Source organism: Ichthyophthirius multifiliis (genome assembly GCF_000220395.1).
Source record: "Ichthyophthirius multifiliis unplaced genomic scaffold scaff_1120509250274, whole genome shotgun sequence".
NCBI lineage: Eukaryota > Ciliophora > Oligohymenophorea > Hymenostomatida > Ichthyophthirius > Ichthyophthirius multifiliis.
The window spans coordinates 12,305-31,623 of NW_004086920.1; the positions used below are offsets into that span (position 1 = coordinate 12,305).

General features: G+C 16.9%; 4 protein-coding genes across 4 annotated transcripts, besides 26 other annotated features; 2 read left to right on the plus strand and 2 right to left on the minus strand. All coding sequences in view use genetic code 6, as the record gives it.

The window, feature by feature from the left end:
* Nucleotides 1-19: part of a microsatellite that runs on past the window's edge.
* A 353-nt stretch (nucleotides 20-372) lies between these two features.
* Nucleotides 373-419: a microsatellite.
* Nucleotides 397-442: a microsatellite.
* Nucleotides 443-544: 102 nt separating this feature from the next.
* Nucleotides 545-638: a microsatellite.
* Nucleotides 592-653: a microsatellite.
* A 3-nt stretch (nucleotides 654-656) lies between these two features.
* Nucleotides 657-3,286, minus strand: IMG5_060510 (hypothetical protein; the record flags this gene model as incomplete). The annotated part of the gene is made up of 7 exons (XM_004037096.1): nucleotides 657-854; nucleotides 903-981; nucleotides 1,037-1,491; nucleotides 1,991-2,043; nucleotides 2,722-2,878; nucleotides 2,956-3,146; nucleotides 3,205-3,286. The coding sequence occupies 6 exons, from the start codon at nucleotides 3,284-3,286 to the stop codon at nucleotides 912-914; spliced, it is 1,008 nt and encodes a 335-aa protein (XP_004037144.1). The 3' UTR covers nucleotides 657-854; nucleotides 903-911.
* Nucleotides 1,514-1,556: a microsatellite.
* Nucleotides 1,631-1,676: a microsatellite.
* Nucleotides 1,648-1,716: a microsatellite.
* Nucleotides 2,296-2,348: a microsatellite.
* Nucleotides 2,535-2,574: a microsatellite.
* Nucleotides 2,677-2,720: a microsatellite.
* Nucleotides 2,903-2,952: a microsatellite.
* Nucleotides 3,287-3,523: 237 nt separating the features above from the next.
* Nucleotides 3,524-3,576: a microsatellite.
* A 408-nt stretch (nucleotides 3,577-3,984) lies between these two features.
* Nucleotides 3,985-4,051: a microsatellite.
* Nucleotides 4,049-4,093: a microsatellite.
* Nucleotides 4,051-4,094: a microsatellite.
* Nucleotides 4,095-8,489: 4,395 nt separating this feature from the next.
* IMG5_060520 (hypothetical protein) lies at nucleotides 8,490-10,163 on the minus strand (the record flags this gene model as incomplete). The annotated part of the gene is made up of 6 exons (XM_004037097.1): nucleotides 10,141-10,163; nucleotides 9,852-10,056; nucleotides 9,408-9,782; nucleotides 8,902-9,317; nucleotides 8,659-8,860; nucleotides 8,490-8,611 (listed from the first exon to the last, which is right to left on the minus strand). Exons 2-6 carry the CDS (start codon nucleotides 9,907-9,909, stop codon nucleotides 8,490-8,492), a joined length of 1,173 nt encoding a protein of 390 aa, XP_004037145.1. The 5' UTR covers nucleotides 9,910-10,056; nucleotides 10,141-10,163.
* A 218-nt stretch (nucleotides 10,164-10,381) lies between these two features.
* Nucleotides 10,382-10,439: a microsatellite.
* Nucleotides 10,440-10,689: 250 nt separating this feature from the next.
* Nucleotides 10,690-10,732: a microsatellite.
* Nucleotides 10,733-10,985: 253 nt separating this feature from the next.
* Nucleotides 10,986-12,038, plus strand: IMG5_060530 (hypothetical protein; the record flags this gene model as incomplete). Its single annotated transcript, XM_004037098.1, has 2 exons — nucleotides 10,986-11,028; nucleotides 11,530-12,038. 2 exons carry the CDS (start codon nucleotides 10,986-10,988, stop codon nucleotides 12,036-12,038), a joined length of 552 nt encoding a protein of 183 aa, XP_004037146.1.
* A 2,144-nt stretch (nucleotides 12,039-14,182) lies between these two features.
* Nucleotides 14,183-14,345: a microsatellite.
* Nucleotides 14,280-14,344: a microsatellite.
* A 77-nt stretch (nucleotides 14,346-14,422) lies between the features above and the next one.
* Nucleotides 14,423-14,506: a microsatellite.
* Nucleotides 14,426-14,491: a microsatellite.
* A 253-nt stretch (nucleotides 14,507-14,759) lies between the features above and the next one.
* Nucleotides 14,760-14,807: a microsatellite.
* A 323-nt stretch (nucleotides 14,808-15,130) lies between these two features.
* Nucleotides 15,131-19,289, plus strand: IMG5_060540 (protein kinase domain protein; the record flags this gene model as incomplete). Its single annotated transcript, XM_004037099.1, has 9 exons — nucleotides 15,131-15,243; nucleotides 15,306-15,435; nucleotides 15,477-16,111; nucleotides 16,292-16,490; nucleotides 16,549-16,860; nucleotides 16,959-17,087; nucleotides 17,135-19,000; nucleotides 19,064-19,232; nucleotides 19,276-19,289. 9 exons carry the CDS (start codon nucleotides 15,131-15,133, stop codon nucleotides 19,287-19,289), a joined length of 3,567 nt encoding a protein of 1,188 aa, XP_004037147.1.
* Nucleotides 15,438-15,476: a microsatellite.
* Nucleotides 16,176-16,238: a microsatellite.
* Nucleotides 17,096-17,125: a microsatellite.
* Nucleotides 19,290-19,319: the final 30 nt, after the last annotated feature.

Consider the following 19,319-nt stretch of genomic DNA (forward strand, 5'->3'; position numbering starts at 1 on the left):
AAATATTTAAATTAAATATTCTTATATAGTTTTTAAATAATTTAAAATTTATAATTTTTTTTTTTTATTTATTCTTTTTTGAAAATTAAAATAATAAAATTTAAATCTATTAAATATTCATTAGAAATATAATTTTAATTTAATATGTCAAAAAATATTAAAGCATTTATTTATATAAAAAAAAATTATATTATCTATAGATTCATTTAAAATATTAATTTATATTCTACTAATAATATAAAATATATTAAAAAAAAATATTTAATTAATATATTTATATGATAAAAAAGAGAAAGAAAACTATGTATTATATATATAAAGCAATTCATAAATGAAAATATATTATTAAAAATTATAGTATTATAATGAAATAAAAAATATTTTTTTTTTTAAAAAAAAATATATTTTAATTTTAAAAATTTATAATTTAAAATTATTATAAATAATGTTTTTATTTAATATTTAAATTTAAAATATATAAAAATTATATATTTAGTAAAATTATTAATGAATAAAGTTTATATAATAATAAATATTCATTTAAATATAAATAAAAATGTAAATATATATATAAATTTTTATATTTTTTTTTATATATATAAAAATATATATATATATATATATATTTATATATTTTTATATTTTTATATATAATTCAAATCAATTAAAATTTATTTTAAATGCTTAAATAAACATTTATTTAATAAAAAACTAACAAAAAAAACAAAATAATATAAAATTCTATCTTCTAAAAACTTAATAAGATATTTATTCTAATAGAAAAAAAAATATTAAATGATTATGAAATCATTTTTTAATATTTGAAACTAGCCATTCAAGTCCTTCATCCATACCTGTTTGTTTTAAATATTACTTTTAATTAAATTAAATAAAAAAAAAACCTTCTTTAGTCACAGCAGAACAAGCAACAATAGACCAAGGCCTGTCTTTTATATTATCAAGTTTTAAAGATTCACTTATCTTTATAATTAAATAATTAAGAAAAGATTAATTTTATATTTTTAAAAATTTATACCTCATCAGGCGGTAATGCTAAATTTAAGTCTTATTTATTTGCATATATTAATAATGGAACACCTGCTAAATCACTTTCCTTTAAATTTTTTTATATATAAAAGAATTACAAATAAAATATTAAACCTGTAATAATTTTTGCAATTCTTCTCCTGATTCGTTCAATCTTTTAGAATCTGATGAATCTATTACATAAACTAATGCATCAGTATTTTCAAAATAATTTTGCCAGTAAGTACGAAGGGCCTTTTAACCGCCTACATCCCATACATTCAATTTAAAGCCTTCGTGTGTTAAATTTTTTATATTAAAACCGTGAGTTGGCTTTATTGTAGTTATATCTTCATTTGATAATGCTTTTAGAATCGTAGTTTTTCCTGCGTTATCTAATCCTAATACTAATAATCTTATTTCTTTTTAACCTTATCTTAAATTCCTTAATAATGATATTAATCCCTTTTATATATTTTTTGTTTATTATTATTAATTTTTTTATATAATATTATTAATTTTAAGATATATAAATATTTGTATATTTTATTTACCATTTTTATTATTTTAATGTTTATTTTGTTTTTTAATATTTATTTTTTATATTTTCTTATAAATTAATTTTTTTATAAATAGAATTTATTTTATAATTTTTTTTTTTTTTCAAATATAAGTAATTTTATACTTTTTATATCTTTTTTAAATTAAAAAGTATATAAAAATATAATTAAAAAAGTTTCAAAATAATTATATTTTATTTTTAATTTAATTAATATATTGTATATATAACGTAATTATATATTTCTTATTTGATTTTTTAATAAAAATTATATCTTAAAATAAAAATATACAAAATAATGAATTTTTTTTTTATTTAATAAAAGAAAATAAGTTAAAAGTTTAATTAAATTGTAAGAAAATTTATATATTATTTTTATTTTTCTTTTATTATAAAATAAAATACATATTCTGCTTTTGATATAAATGTATAGATTTAATAAATTTGTAAAGTTAATTCTATTTAATTTATAATTCATTTATTAAAAAAAAATTATATTATTTATATTATTCTGTAAAGCTAAACTATTTTAAAATTATTGTTTTAATATCAATTTATTATATTTTATTAATAATAAATATTTGACTCAAATATTGTTTTATTAAGTAAATAAATAAATATATTATAACTAATTAATTAGTCTATTTTTATTAAATATAAATTATTATAATACTAATTATAAAAAATAAATATATATTATGTATTATAAAAAATATTAAATTTTTTATTAACTATAATATTTTTTTTTTAAATATATAATTTTAAATTATTTATATTCATTTCTTTTGTTTCTAACTATTTTATTTTTAATATTTAATTTATTTTTAAGGCTCTATATAATTTTGCTATTAAACTAGCTATGGCTAATATTATTAATGAGATCTTGGGAATTATTAAAGTGTTCTTTAAGCATTTTATTATTAATATTGTAACTATGGTTATATATATTATTATTATTGTTATAATTATAATTGTTATTATTATCTATTTCCAATTTAGAGATATTTTTAATTATTTTCTAAAAAATTTGTATTTTGGTTTATCGTATTCCATTAATTATGAAAATCTCCTGCTTATTCTTTTTTTAAAAAATTTTATATTTTTTAAATATATATTTTATTATTTTCAATATATACCTTCTTCAACATTATAATAATGATTTGTCGTATTAATTTATCCGTCTCTATCTTTTTCTTTAATATATTTAATCCCTTAATCATTTAGCATTCTTTCATGTGCTAAAAGCTATTTTCCATTTGCATTATTTTTATATCCTTGTTTTCTTTCACTAATCTGTTATAATTAACAGAAAAAAAAAAAAAAAGATAATATATTTTTATAAAAAAAATAATATATAATTTATAAAATACTGTATTTCCGTCTTAACCTCTTTAAACAACATTATTATTAAAATATTTTTCTACTTTAGGCTATCCATCTTCTCCTATTACTTATCTTTAAACCATACTACTACTATAACAAACAAACTATCCGTTTCCAGGATTTTCTTATTAAAGCTAATTAATTTATCTTTAAGGAGCATTCATAACATTTCTATGCACTTTTTTTATTTAAATAAAAAATCAAATTACAAATTTATATATATTAAAAAAAAATACTATTTGAAAAATCAAACATATCAGATTCCTAAAAATTTCTATTCATATTTTCAAAAATACTCATAAAAGGTGAGCCGAACATTTACATTTAATTATTTTAATGGTTTTATTTGAAAAAGGAATCTTCAAAAAACATATCTTAGAAAGGAGTCATGAACTAGTTTTAATTAAAAATTTGCATTTAATTCATTTAGTTAGTTGGACCTCTTTAATTATAAGATTATTATTATCTATTTTAGTTATAATTGTTGTACATATATTATATTTGTTTTTTTTTTAAAAAAAAAAAAAAATTAATTTTATTATATTATTAATTTATTATTTAATTTTTCATAAAAATAATTATATTTATATGTTTTATAATACATAATTTAGGTATATAAAGGAGAAAAATAAATATATTTAATTAATATTTCTCGACGTTATAAATTATTATAAGTATCAAAAATATAAAAAAATTATTAGAAGATATTATATATATATATATATGTATTAAATTTAAAATTTTCATTTTATTTAATTTTTTTAAAAAATATATTAATTATTTATCTTATATATATTTTATTTTAATTCTTTTTATTCACAATATTTTAGTATAATTAATTTAGCTTGGTATTTCAACAATCATTCCTATATTAAAATTTAAAATATATCAAAAAAAATATTTATATTTATATATTTTTATTTATTTTAAAATAGTCTATATTTAATTTCACCTTATAAATTTTCATTAACATATATTTAACAAGACATCCTTGTTTCACTTTTTTTATAAAAATAATATATATATATATATATATATATATATATATATATATATATATATATTATTTAAATATATATATATTTATTTTTTATTTTATTTTTTTTTTTTTATTTATTTATTTTTACTTAACTCTATATTCGACTAATGTATTTAATATATCTAATTCTTATTCTGAAGGAGGATTTAAATCTTCATTTTTATTCAAAATATGAACACTGCATGTTGTACAAGCTAACTCTTTACTACATAAACCGAAAACTTCCATATTTTTATCCACTAATTATTATGTTAAATCCATTAGATTCTAACCTATTTTTATTTAAATATTTTAATAATTAAATTACGTTTAATTTTTTTTTTAAGTAAGTTTTCTTTCTTTTTACATTTTCATTTGACATATTTTACCTTTTTATGCTTCAAGTAAATATTATTAACCATTTTTTTATACTATAATATCTATACTAATAAATTAAATATTTATAGATTCTTAATATTTTTTATATATACATATTTTATTTATTTTGCTTATTTTTAATAAGTAATCCTGTTATTTTCTTAAAAAAATTCATTTTATTTTTATATTTATATATTTTTATATTAAGATTGAATAAAAGCTAATAAATATTTTTGAAAAAAAAAAATAATATTTATGGAATTTCTAAGAAATACACATATAAATTAAAATAATCGAAATATATTTATCAAATAAATTTTTTAAAAAATAGTCAATTATTCTTTCTATTTTCTTTAATATTAAAGACTTATGAGATATTCTTAATTATTTAAATAAAAAATATTTCTTATATTTAGCATTATCCATTTACCTAAAATCCTTTATTTAGTATTGTCTAAATCTTTTCTTTTAATTAAATTTGAGTTATATCACGTTTCATCTATTCTTCTATTATATTTTTAATTTTCTGTTCATCTTTAATCAAACGAATATAATTATTTACATAATCTCTATAGTTAATAGTTTTAAGATGACTACTATTCTAATCTATTTATAGTTAATTAGTGAATATTTCTTTCCATATTTATTAGAAATATTAATTAATCGCCTAAATATATTAAATTTAAAACAGATAAAAAGATAATTATAATTTTAATTTATTAATACAAAAAAAAAAGCATCACTAGTATTAAGAAACTATTGCAAAATAACGATATCTAAAGAATTAATTTATATTACTTAAAGTGTTTTACTACACATTCTAAACTTAAATTCATCATCTAAAGATTAAATTATTTAGTAATATAAATTAAAAGTAATATTATCAAAATAGCTTAATTTAAAAAGATTATATTAAATTAGATTTATAAAGCTCTTTTAGTTTAATAATAAAAAAAGAATATATATTTATTTAAATAAATACTTTTATGATAGAAAAAATCTTCTTTTTTTAATCTAAATCGGTTAATTTGTCAGGTAATTATATTAATTTCAAAATAATTTAAAATGTATTTAAAAAGAAATTGTTTTTCATAAAACATGTATGTGTACCATCATTAAACAAGGTTCTGTTGTCTTTTAACAAATCTAAACATAACTTAATATATTTAAAACTAAATTTAAATTCTATTAAACTTCCATAATCATTTTAAATTAATTTCAAGCAATATTATCCTAATTTAGTTACATATATCTTTATATATTAATAAATGTTAGTATTTCCAGTAGAATGATCCTCAGTTAAACAACTTGATAATAGAAATATTATTTTATTTAGTTTAATAGTTAAAGTTGAATAATCTTTTTTAAATAATTTTAGAGATAAGAATATTTATTGATAAATAAAAATTACTTTAATTATAAAAATTTTCGAACTTATTTATGTCTTATAATAATCTATTAAAATAAATTTTATAAAATGAAGGAAGAGAATAATTAATTTAAGAAAGTATGCTTTTTATTATATAGGGATTTATTTAATTATTTAGGTATTTTAAAATATAATCAACATCAGTTTAATTGTTTTCTTTCGGAAACATTTCATAATAAAATGAAAATATTTTACATGTAGAAGCATAAAACTTACTAATTAATTTAAATATATCTATTTAATTTGTTTTTCTTGCTTCAATTTCATATTATTATAATTGAATTGAATAATGAACAATTCTTTTAATGATTTCAAAATTTAAAATAAAGTCCTTTTTTATAAAATAATAAAAATAAAATAAAAAAGATTATTATTTTTTTACAGATTTTACTTCTAAATTTCTTCTATAATTATGAAGCTAGAATTAATTTAGAACACTGTATAAGGTACAAATCATATTATAGTTTTAAACATCCATTTAAGAGTCTAATTATATATTAGATGGGAATGTTAAATACATTTATTCTAATATTTATATTGGATTAGTTACTTTTTCTAAACCATGAATTATATTTTAATTAAACATTAAAAAAAATATTTTCGAAAATATAGTTTTCATATACTATGTATTTTCTTCTAATTAAATTCCTTATGCATGAATATTTTTAATATATCCTATGTTTAATTATTCTAAATATAAAAATACATTTTTGTTCTCATTTTCTATTTCGTTATTTATTTAGTATATATCTTCGTAATAAGAAAAATATTGAAGATATATTTCTTTTAAAAACAAAAAGTTATATACAGAATTTATTTAATTAATAACAATTTATTCAATAGAAAAAAGCAAATAACTTTTTTTTTGTTATAAAAAGATATAATTAATTATATTTATTTAGAAAAAAAAAAAAAACTTTTTTTAAATTAATAGGTAATGATAGAACTATATGTTTACTAAGTAAAGTTAGATAAATTTAAAGTTCTTATATATATTCTGTATTTTTATTTTTTTAAAATTCAATAAAATATTAAAGATTTGCATCTATATTAAGCAAAAATAATTAAGTCATTTTAGTTTAATTTATATCAAGATTTGCATATTTATTATGATAAATAGTTATTATGAAATCTTCCCAAAAATAAACATTGTCAATTTGTTCCTAAATCCTTTGAAATTTAAAAATATTATAATAATTAAATAGCTAAAACAACGATTCTGATTATAAAATATGTCTTTTGTAAGTAATTACTAAACTAAAAATTATTACTTGAAAATCTTCTTTACAGTTTAAAAAATTTAGGTTTTAAATAATATATTTAAAAGAGAATTCTTATGTATTTAAATCTATTAAGTCATGTTTTTTATAAATCTATAATATAAAAATAAAACTTTCAAAAATTTCAAAATAAATCGTTTTATCATCATTTTACTTAATTAATTCATTTAATACATGAACAAAGTGTTAAATTAGAATGTTATTTGAAATTAATTAATATTTTTCTGATTTTTATATACAAAAATAATAATATTATATATATATATGTATATAAATGAAATAATTTAATTTTTTTTTTAAATAAATTAAATATGCAAATATATATATAAAATTTCATAATTTTTATTACTTATATCTACATTTTGCATAACATTAGTAATAATTTTCAAAGATAAAGTAAGAAAATTAATTTTTTTATTATATTAGTTTATTTATTAAAAAATTAAAGTAGGATAATATATAAAATTTTCAATATTTTCTTAATAAAAGGACTTTACTTAGATTTCTTCTTTTACACTTCTTAAACTTTAGTATTCTTTTTCATCCATTTCTATATCGAAAATTTCATATTACATTTCAATAGAAAGGAAATACAAAATATATAAATATTTATTTAGTTCAAATTCATTTTATTATAATTAAGTATTGTTAAAGTATTAATTAATTAATACAAATATATCTTTATTATATATAAGATTTTAGCTCAAGTACTTTTAAAATAATGAAAAAATTATTCTCATAGGGGTTTTAAATTATTCAATCTAATATACTGTTAAGTTTTTTAAAGTTGAAATAAACTTTACAGAAACAAAGTTCAAAAATTCTATTAATGATTCTTTTTAATAACAAAAATATGACATGTAATTATTCTTTAGATATATTAGAATCTATATTAGCTAGGTTATTTTTATTTCATTTTTTTAACATTCCTACAATAAAATAATATATTATAGTACTTAGTCTTTAAATTCAATTTAAGCTTAGGTATTTTAAGGCTACTAAATATTTAAAGTTTCTATTATGCTTTGCATTTTTTATTTTTTAGAATTTATAAAGTGTTTATTATATATAGTGTATTTTATATTTTTTAGCTTAATTTATAATAAAAAAATTGAAAATATCAATTCTAAATTCAGTTTAAAATACTTAGAAAAATAAAAAAACCTACTATAATTTAGTTTCAGGATTAATTATTAATATTATTTATAAAAAAAAAAAATCTGATTTATTATAGTATTTCTACTTGTTTTTATATTCCATAATTATATATACGTTCAAAGTAAATAATAATTATATTTAATTGTAATTATTTTATACAAAATTATTCTATATAAAATAATGAAAGTAATAATAAATATTATTTTATTTTTATTATATTTAAGATTAAAACTTATAAAAAAAATATATATTATTTTATCATTAAATTTTTTATATTCTTTATTCTAATTCTTAAACATTTTTTTAGATTTAGTTTGAATAAAGCAACAATTCAGGAAAGAGTATTCCGATTTATTTCCATAAAGGAAAAACAATATTTTCTATTAACAAATATGAAAATAAATAAATAAAAAAATGTATAATTTACAGCAAAAGAATACTTATCCTCTATAAAAGCTAACTTTATCTTTGTAAATTAAAAAAGTAGTTAAGGGTAAGTTATTTAATTTTTCTTTTTCGATTTAATCTTGAAACTCTTGTGTAATTAAATAACTCCAATTCATATAATTGTTAAATTATAAGCATGGATTTCCAATATCACATGCATGTATAATTACATTTATTATAAACTAATTGTTTTATAATAAATAAAAATAAATAAAATATGTACTCGTCTATCATCAAAATTATCTTTTTTAAAAGCTTTAAAGTTATCAAATTCGGTTAATTAATTTTCTTATAATTATATTTTCAAACTGCTTTCAACCCTTTTTTCGAATTTTCTATGTATTTTTTAATGTTAAGTCATGTCTGTGGCTAGAATACTTGAAATAAAAATTTTTTTAAACTATGAAATTTGATCCTATATTTATTATATATATTTATTTTTTATATAAGAAATAATCTCCTTAATTTTTTTTTGCTTTTTAACATTATTCTTAAATATATTTTAAAAATTTATTGTGCTGCTTGTTTATAGAAGTGTAAATAATTAAGAACTATGCATATTTTCTAAAACAGCATTTTCATAGTAGTTTAGACTACCTTAAGATTTTTTATTTATTTTATAAATATTATTAAGTCCCTCTTTTTTTTTTTTTTTAATAAAACAAATAGTTTTTTTTATTTTTATTTAAAAGAATAAAATAAAAAAGTCATTAAGTTTTTTAATTTTACTATGATTTAAATCATGTGCCAAACAAGTGATTTAAGCTGAAAAATATTCAAAAGGTTTTATATACTCTTTAATTTAATTAGATTATTGATAAATGCAATAAAACATCTATTTTATATTTATAAATTAGTATATAAAAAAAATATTAATGATTATATATACTTAAAAAACTGAAAATGCATGAGTCCAATTATGATAAGGAATAACATTATATTTTAAACATAATGTTTATATGAATTCTTTTAATTATTAGCCTGTAAAATTAGTTTCATTTTTATAAATTATATCACTATCAAAAATTTTAAAGGTTAATTCACATAATTCCTTATTTGTGTACAAATGCATTTGAAAGTTATGATTTTTAAGCACATTTATATCTTTTAATAAAATGAAGAAGTATATAATAAAATGCAATCGTTTTTTTTATATTTATTATTTAAATTTACCAAAGTTATTCATTCTTTCTAAAACATTAATTTTTATATCATGTATTAATGGAATCATTTGTTTTTTTTATTATTCATATTTTATTCTAAAAGTATCTATGTCTCTTTCGTTAAACTTTAACTTATTTTCATTTTCTCTTTTAAATTATTTTATTGTTTTTAAGAATTAACCATAAATATGTTATGCATTTTATATTTATAGAGTCTTTTTTAAATAAATAAGAAAAATTCAATAATTTATTTAATTTTTTGGATTAAATATACTCAATTATTATTTATTTTTATTTACTTCAATTTGCACTTCTGTTTATTTTAATATTTATTAGTAGAACTCGAATTCTTTTAAATCTTATTAATCTAGTTTTGGTAAAAGATATTCTTCAATAAATTTAAACTAATAAAATATACTTTTTTAATATTTTGATAGTATAATATATTAATAAAAAATACCTCTTTATGCAGCTTTTATATAAATGTATTTGAGTTTAGAATAAAATCATTTTGAGACATTTTATGAATTATTTTTTTGATATGTATTTAATATTTTTATTTATTTTTTGTTTTTAAAATTTTTATATTTATTATGTTGTTTTGTTTTTAAGTTTTTTTGATAATTATTATTTTATTTAAATTTAAAATATAAAATCACGTGAAAAATAATCATTTTTATTGTTATTTTTAATTTTAGTGCCATTTTTAAATCAATAATTTAATTGATTTTATTTTTTTTACAAAAAAATATAATTTAGTTAATTATATAAAAATATAAACAATGAAAAAAAAAAAAAAAAAAAATTTTTCAAAAGAAAATATTATAAAATATATTCTTTTTTAAATTATTAAATATAAATAAAATATTAAATAGAATAAATAAATTAAATTATTTTACTTAATAAACAAAAAATAAGAAAAATAAAAATGAATCAATTAAAAATAAATAAAATTAAATAATTTAATCATATTCAATATATAGAATGTAATAAAGGTGGAAATCATTAAGGAGAATCTTTAAATAGTGTATGCATAGATAGAACATGTCACGATAAAGGTTTAATATGTTCTATATGCGAATAAGAATTTCACAAACAGCATTAAATTATTCCTTTGAAGCTATTCGCAAATGAAATGTTAAAAATGAACAATAACGAAGAAGAGGCAAATAATTAAGATCAATTAAGTAAAATTTAATAATTAGAATAAATAGATAAATATCGTGAAACCTTAATAAAATAACTATAGGATTATTAATAATTAATATAGAATAAATTAAGTTAATGTATGTAGAAAACAAATGACTTTTTTGGAGAGTTTAAAGAGCGTTTTTTAAAACAAATTTCTTTTCATGAAAATCCTGTGAATAATATTTTTGAGAAAATAATAAAAGGAGATTCTGAAAATTTTGAGAAATTTAAAAATTAAATAAATTAAATTTTCGATTAAATTAGTTTTGATGAAAAACAAAAATATAAACCTTATTATAATCTCAATATTGACTATGCACTTAATATTTTGAAAACAAAACAATAGGAAATTTCTTAAACGAATATATAATTATTAGAACCATTAAATAAAATAGTTAGTAAAGTCACTAGTACATTTGAAGAACTTCCCAATCTTATTTTCTTTAAACCATATACTAGTCCGGATAAATAATTTTTTTTTTCACCTATTTTAAAAGGAAATAAAATAAAAATTTTCTCACCTACTATTGCTTAGTAAACTGCTAATGAATCAAGTGGGTAAAGATTTGCTATTGTTTAACCTAATTTCGACCTTTCTTATAAGTAGAAATGGGGCTTTAAAATAAATAAGCTTGTAGGGTGGATTGGAGTTGGGATTTGTCATGTAAATGTATTAGCGGGATTTTAATATAATTTTAAATATACTGATGTTGGGCATGGCTCATATCTTGTTTCAGGAAACGGTTACACTTGGTCACATTATAAAAGTGAAAATAATTCAGCGAGTAAAAGTTTTAGTTTTGCTACTGGAGATATCATTTATGGAGAATTTGATCCGATTAATAAAGTTGTTAAGTTTGTGAAAAATAAAACACTTGAAAATTATACACTTGAGATTGATTTGAAATTAGGAGATGAAATAGCCCCTTGTGTTAATCTTTGCTCAATTAACGATGAAGTCGAAATCATTTAGAATTCTTCGGAATTGGATCTTATTTAGTTTTGATTTTTTTTTTTTATTTATTTAAATAAAAAATTTATAGGGGTTTTTTTTTTTTTTTATTTATTTTTTAAAGGATAAAAGAAATATTTTTTTTTTTTTTTTTTAAGTATAATAATAATTAATATATTAATAATATTTAATTTTTTGATAAAATAAGATTAATAAAAATACTTTAAAAAACAAAATAATCTAAATGATAGAAGAAGAAAACTAAAATATAGAATTGGTTCAACTACATTAAATATATTAAAAAATAAAAGAAATATCATCGGAAAAAGGAGTTTTAAATTTAAGCTAAATATAGTCTTCGAATAAAATTGAAAATAAAAAAGAACTTACGGATTTACTTTTATCAGATTTATAATTAACAAAATATTATAAAACAATAATTTTAAATTATAATTAATTAGAAGAAACAATAAACGATACTAATAAATAAATAAAAGGAAAAAAATATCACGAAATTTGCCAAAATTATTAGTTTTTGGGTATAAATATATAAAAAAATGATAATATAGAATTAATTATTCAAAATAAATACATTTATAATTATGAATTAATAAACTTCGAAATATATATTCCTGAAAATACTAAATAAATTTTTGAAAATTTTTAATATTTAATCAATAATATTAAATAATTACAGGAGGGACTTAAATATGATGATATTGTTTTTATTTTAAATATAAAACTTGAAATCACTAATGAAAAAAGTAGAAACCTTATTTATAATTTTTTAAATATTTTATAATAAAATGGTGTTTTTTTAGAATAAGTTATTTTCGTTTTAAATTTACCCTCTAATAATTATAAGATAAGCCCTTAAAAATACAGCTTTTTATCTTTAATTTTACTTTCTAACGCTTTACCAGCTTGTATTTAAGGTGTTCTATTTTCTTTTGGAGGTATTTTAGATGCTAAATACCATGGGGAATTTTTTAATGAAGTTTTTAATATGAAAGTGATTAATTTTTGGAGTTTTTCGTTTTGTACAAGCATGGAAAATTTAGAGTTTTTACATGAAAAATGGAATAAGAATAATAAAGATATGAATAAAATATATATTTAAAGCTTTTTTGATAATATTAGTGATTCGATGACTAATGGATGTATTGGAGAGTTCAAAATTAAAGAAGAAGTGCTTTTTAAAGATGGAATTATTTAAATGGGAGATTAAGTATGATGAATTTTTAATTAATATTATTTTATTATTTGTATATTAATTTAATTTAGAATATATTTTATTTTTAAATATATAATAAATTAAGAACATTTTTTTTCTTTTTCTTTTTTTATTATCAATTATTTCAATATCTATTATATTTCTCATTTTTATTGTTTTAATACTTTAAAATATATAAAAATAAAAATGTCTCTTTTAAATCATTTTTAATAAATATTGCCTGATAATTATTTATGGGAAGAGAATAGAGATATAATCTAATAATTATAATATATTACTAAACCCTATTGTTTATCTTAAAATATACATGTTATTATATACGGTATATCTTTCTTTGTCTACATAAAACAATTATTTATTAAATAAAAAATTGAAGAATTAGAAGAATTAAAAAGAATATTTAATACTATAAAATAAAAACTTAGTAATTATGAATAATAATACTTAATACATTTATAGAATGGTTAAATAAACTTACTCAAGATTATTATTAAAAAAAATACTAATAATTTATTTAATTATGTTAAAGCTTGTTTTTGATTAATTGGATGATTAATGTTTTTAATAAGCTTTAGATTTTTCAGCTAATATATATTATCATTTCAGAATATTAACTAAGTTTAAAGATGATAAAGAACATCAATAATATATTAAAAATTTACTTTTTAATGAACAGTTAATTTAGGATTTTAATAAAACCAAAATGACGTATGTTTCGATATTATTAGATATGCAATTCTTGCTAATATATTAATATGCTTTTTAGTTTTTTGCAAGTGTTTTTGAAAATGAAAATAGACAAAGTTTTTTTGGATTACTTTTAAATTAAGATGATAAAAAAGTCAGAATTATTTATAAAATTTCTTTGAAAAAAATATATTCTATCTATATTTAATTTGAATAATCTTAAAAAAATATTACTAAATTATTAAAAGAAAAAATAATTTATAAAAAAAAAAATCAGAAATGAAAATAATATAAAAAATCAAAAATAAGAAATTGAAGAAAATAAATAAAAAATATAAATTATATAAAAAATATAATAATTATAACTTGAATTAAATAATATATAATAATAATAATAATAATAATAATAATAATAATAATAATAATAATAATAATAATATTAAGTTTTTTTAAATATATGAAATAATATTTAGTTTTTAATATAAAATGTTATATTTATTATTTTTTATAATTTAACATTTATTATATTATTTTTTTCATACTTTTATTTATATTTTTATATTATATTTTTATCATCTATATTTTTTTTTTAATTTTTTTTCTTTATTCATATATTTTTATTATTTATTTTTCAAACTAACAAATACATTTTATTTAAAATATTAAGTCTTTTATTATTTTTTTTTTCTCTTAATTTATTATAAGTTGATTTATTTAATTTAATATTTGATATAAATATTTTTTTTAATTATTATAAATATATAGTTATATATATTTAAGATTATATGATTTTTTTTTTTTTTAATCAAATTTTATTATATAAATTATTATTTTCTAAATAATATTTTTTGTTATTTATTTAATAATAAAATATTTTTTATTATAATTATATAATTTTTTTAAATTTAAATTTATATTGTTTGCTTAGTTATTATAATTTTTTTTTTATTTATTCTAATTACTATTTAAAATAAAATCTTTTATATGCATTTTGATTTGTAACTTTTTTTATTTATAATTCATGAACTAAAAGTAAATTATATTACTAATTTATTTTTGTAAAAAAAGTATTTACTTATATTTACAAATATTAAATTAAATTTAAATTTATTTTTTGAAATCAAATTATTAATATTAATATTATATTTTTTTAAAAAATAAAAACTTCAAAAAAAATAAAATAATTTATAGTTTTTTAAGAATTTATATAATAAAAAAAAAACAAATGGACAATTATCATATATTACATTAAATAGGAGAAGGTTCATTCGGAAAAGTATATAAAGGCCGTCGAAAAAATACAGGTTAAATATTAGCATTAAAGTTTATTTCAAAAAGGTAAATATATATATATTTAAAAATACATAAATAAAATAACAAAAAAATCAATAAATAAAAAGAAATAAAACTGAAAAAGATTTAGCCAATCTGCGTTAAGAAATTTAAATATTAAAGCGTTTAAAACATGAAAATATAATTTTACTTTTAGATGCATTCGAAACTCCTCACGAATTTTGCGTTGTCACTGAAGTAAAAAAAAAAATGAAAAAAAAAGAAAAAGAAAAAAAAAGTTCGCACAAGGAGAATTATTTGAAATATTAGAAGATGATAAAAGCTTACCTGAGCCTGAAGTTCGAAAAATAGCTTAATAATTAGTCCAAGCATTATATTATTTGCATTCTAATCGAATAATACATCGAGATATGAAGCCTTAAAATATATTAATTTCTGCAAACGGAGTAGTAAAATTATGTGATTTTGGCTTTGCTAGGGCTCTTTCAACAAATACACAAGTCCTAACATCTATAAAAGGGACACCATTATATATGGCACCTGAATTAGTAAAAGAATAGCCTTATAATCATACTGTTGATTTGTGGTCTTTAGGAGTTATTTTATATGAGTTATTTGTAGGTCAACCCCCTTTTTATACAAATTCAATTTATAAATTAATCGATTTAATAATAAAAGACCCTGTTAAATATCCAGACAATATGAGTCCTGAATTCAAGGATTTTCTTAAAGGACTTTTAAATAAATAGCCTTCTGAAAGATAAGATTGGCCTTAATTACTGGAACATTAATTTATCACGGAAACAGAATAAGAAAAAATTGAAAGAATAAAAAGATTAGAATAATACTAATAATGGGCTGGATTATAAGAAGTTAATTTAGATGAAACTGCTTAGCCAGTAATTTAATAGATGTAAATTCCTTAAACGCCGACAAGTGGAAATACGGGAAAAAGAAAAGGGACTTCAACGCCTACAAATAAAAATAATAATAATAATAATAATAATAATAATAATAATAATAATATTATTAATAATAATGGAAATATTTTAGCGTTTGATAATGAAACTTTGGCAAAAAATATTACTTTGAGTAATGTTAGTTATAATAATAGGGATATCTCACCGAGAAAAATAGGAATTTGCAATGATGAGTTGTGGAATAAGTATTTATAAATATCTAAAGATGATTAAGGATTAAATGATTTAAGAAAAGATATTTCTTTTCTTGATAATTTTCTTTAGTTATTAAAAACTCCAATTAATGATATTTTAAAAAAAGATAAGAAAAATGTTGTTATTACTGGACTTAATGTAAACATTTTTTTTATTATTTTTAAATATATTTTAGATTTTCAATCTCATTATTAGTAGAGTAAAATAAGATGATGATAATAAAATTGATATAACTAAAAATGGAGTTATTTCAGGATTACTTATAAATTAATTAAAAAATATTATTAAAATAGATGAAGGAAAAAATACATTAGATATATTAAATGAATTAATAAAAGCAGTATGCCTATTGTCAAAAAATACTTTCGATAAAAGTGTTGGTATTGAAAGTATTTACATTACTTAATTTATGCCTTTACTTTCGGTTTTGATTAAAATTGGATAGATTGCTAATGATATTCCACATTAATAATTATTAATTAATATAGTAATTTTATTTAAAAAATAAAATATGTAAAATAAAATTACATTATATATATTTATCTTTTTTTTATTTTTTTTCCCCTTCTCTTCCCAATAAAAAAGTTGAAAACTATTGGAATTTTCGGAAATCAAGCTAGTGTTAATACTATAAGAAATTTCAATTTTTATAAAAGCATTATTGAAATTAAATTTTCTTAAGATATTATATGTTTATTTAAAACAATGGAAAATGTAAAATAATATATATATGTATATATATATATATATATTACATAAAGGCATAAAATCTTCATAATTTTATTCTTTAAGTATTAGTTGTATTAGTTCATCCAATATATGGAGATATATTTTCTTTTCCATGGAAAAGAGGTTAAAGTGGTGCTGTATAGGAATTTTGCGAATGTTTACCAGTATTTGAATGCTTAAAACAATAAATATTTACAAATTTAATAGAAATAGATTTTCTTCCAATAATAACACGATAATTTAATACTTAATCAGAAGATGAGTCTTCTAAATTAACAAAAATATCAATTTTAAGATTAGTTTTGTAAGGAATTCGTATTTAACGCGAAATTATAGATAAAATGCTTGTAAATAAGCCAATTTTATAAATAATTAATATGTGTATATATAATGAGGAAATAAATATTTGCGGTACTGGAATGCAAATAATGATTCATATATTAAAACATATTTAAAGTAAAAAAGAAATGAATTATTAAATGAATACAATGTCTGAAATATTAAATATCAATATATAATATTTATTAGATAATATAGAGAAAAATCTACATAATAATCCCATAATATCAGTTATTTCAATAAATTTATTGGCTGAAATGCTCCAAAATGATAATTTTTATTCGTAAGCAATAATATAGAAATTTCAAAGTATAAATTCTTACAAAATTCTAATTGAATTATTAAACCCGTCTCGAAAAATTAATAAAATGGAAGAAATTAGACATATAGAGGGTTCAGGTTTCGGATGTCCAGTGTATGGATTTAATGATTGTATTATTTATTTTTTATAAAGGCTTCTTTTCAGATACCATAAAGAACATCGAAAATTATAAGAGCTTTTCATACTTTTCGAATAGAGTGGTTTAGATTTATAAATATTAAATATTTTACTAAATTTAAACTAAAAAAGTGATATTTCGCCTAAAGGGTTTGTATCCTTTTTAATTTTAGTACACGATATTATATTCAGTGATTTTTTTTCGTTTTCTCAGAAGATTTTCTAGGAGAAAACTTTAAGAATAATGTGTGAGATTCTAAAAGAAAACTAACTAAAAGCACTAAATGAATGGCCAAATTCAAACGGAGGAGGAATGATGTGTGTACATTTAATAACTGCACAGCTTTTAAGAATTTTTAATTTACCTTTCACTTAACCTTTTTAGGAAAAAGAATTGGAGAAAACCATCAAAGAACTAAATTCATCAGAAATAATAGTCTCAACTTTAAAAACAATCCAATATTTATAAAAAGAGCATATTGGTATTGCTATTTAATTACTTTCAAGGCTAATTTTATCCAATGAAGATGATAAATAATTCGCTTAATAGTTTATTTAAAATAATGGACTTTTTGCAATTAAAAAATTCAATGTATTAAATTCGGTGGAAAATCCGCCTAATGTAATTATTGATGCCTTAAATATTTTAAGTTAATTTGCAAGAATATCAAAAAACTATTACGAGAATGTGCATTAAATTGATATTTATGCGGATTTAAAAAAACTTATAGGACATAAAGAAGCTAATGTAAGGGCTAAAGTGTGTAATTTTATAGGAAACATATGTAGACATTCGAGTTATTTTTATGATGTTTTACTCAAATTCGATTTGATTTCTTCATGCATTGAATGCTGTAAAGATCCAGATAAATTCACAAGAAAGTTTGCATGCTTTGCTGTTGGAAATGCAGGATTTCATAATGCAAGCCTATATGAACATTTAAGACCAGTCATTCCTTTATTGGTGAATCTTTTAAAAGATCCAGAAGAAAAAACTAGGGCAAATGCAGCAGGAGCATTAGGAAATTTTGTTAGAAACTCAGATATTTTAACTAAGGATTTGATCAGATTTGGAGCTTTACATGCTATGTTAGATGTTGTTTTGAATGATTTAGGATAGGTATTTTTTTTAAAAAAAAATTGTTGTTGCTTTTTTTTTTATTGTTAATATTTTTTTTTTTAGTCGCCAAAAAGAATTGCTTTGTTTTCAATTGGAAATTTATGTATGTATTAGGAATGTAGATAAGTTTATATTGATATTGGAATTTATGAAGTTATTGTATAGATTTAAAATACTTAAGGATAAGATGCTTAGATTTTAAAATATGCTAATAGGATTTTACAAAAATTAAGTAAGATTTTTTTATATATTTTTTTGTTTAAAAAAAAAAATAGATTAATTAAGTTGAAAAAAAATATATAAAATAAATATTTATTTT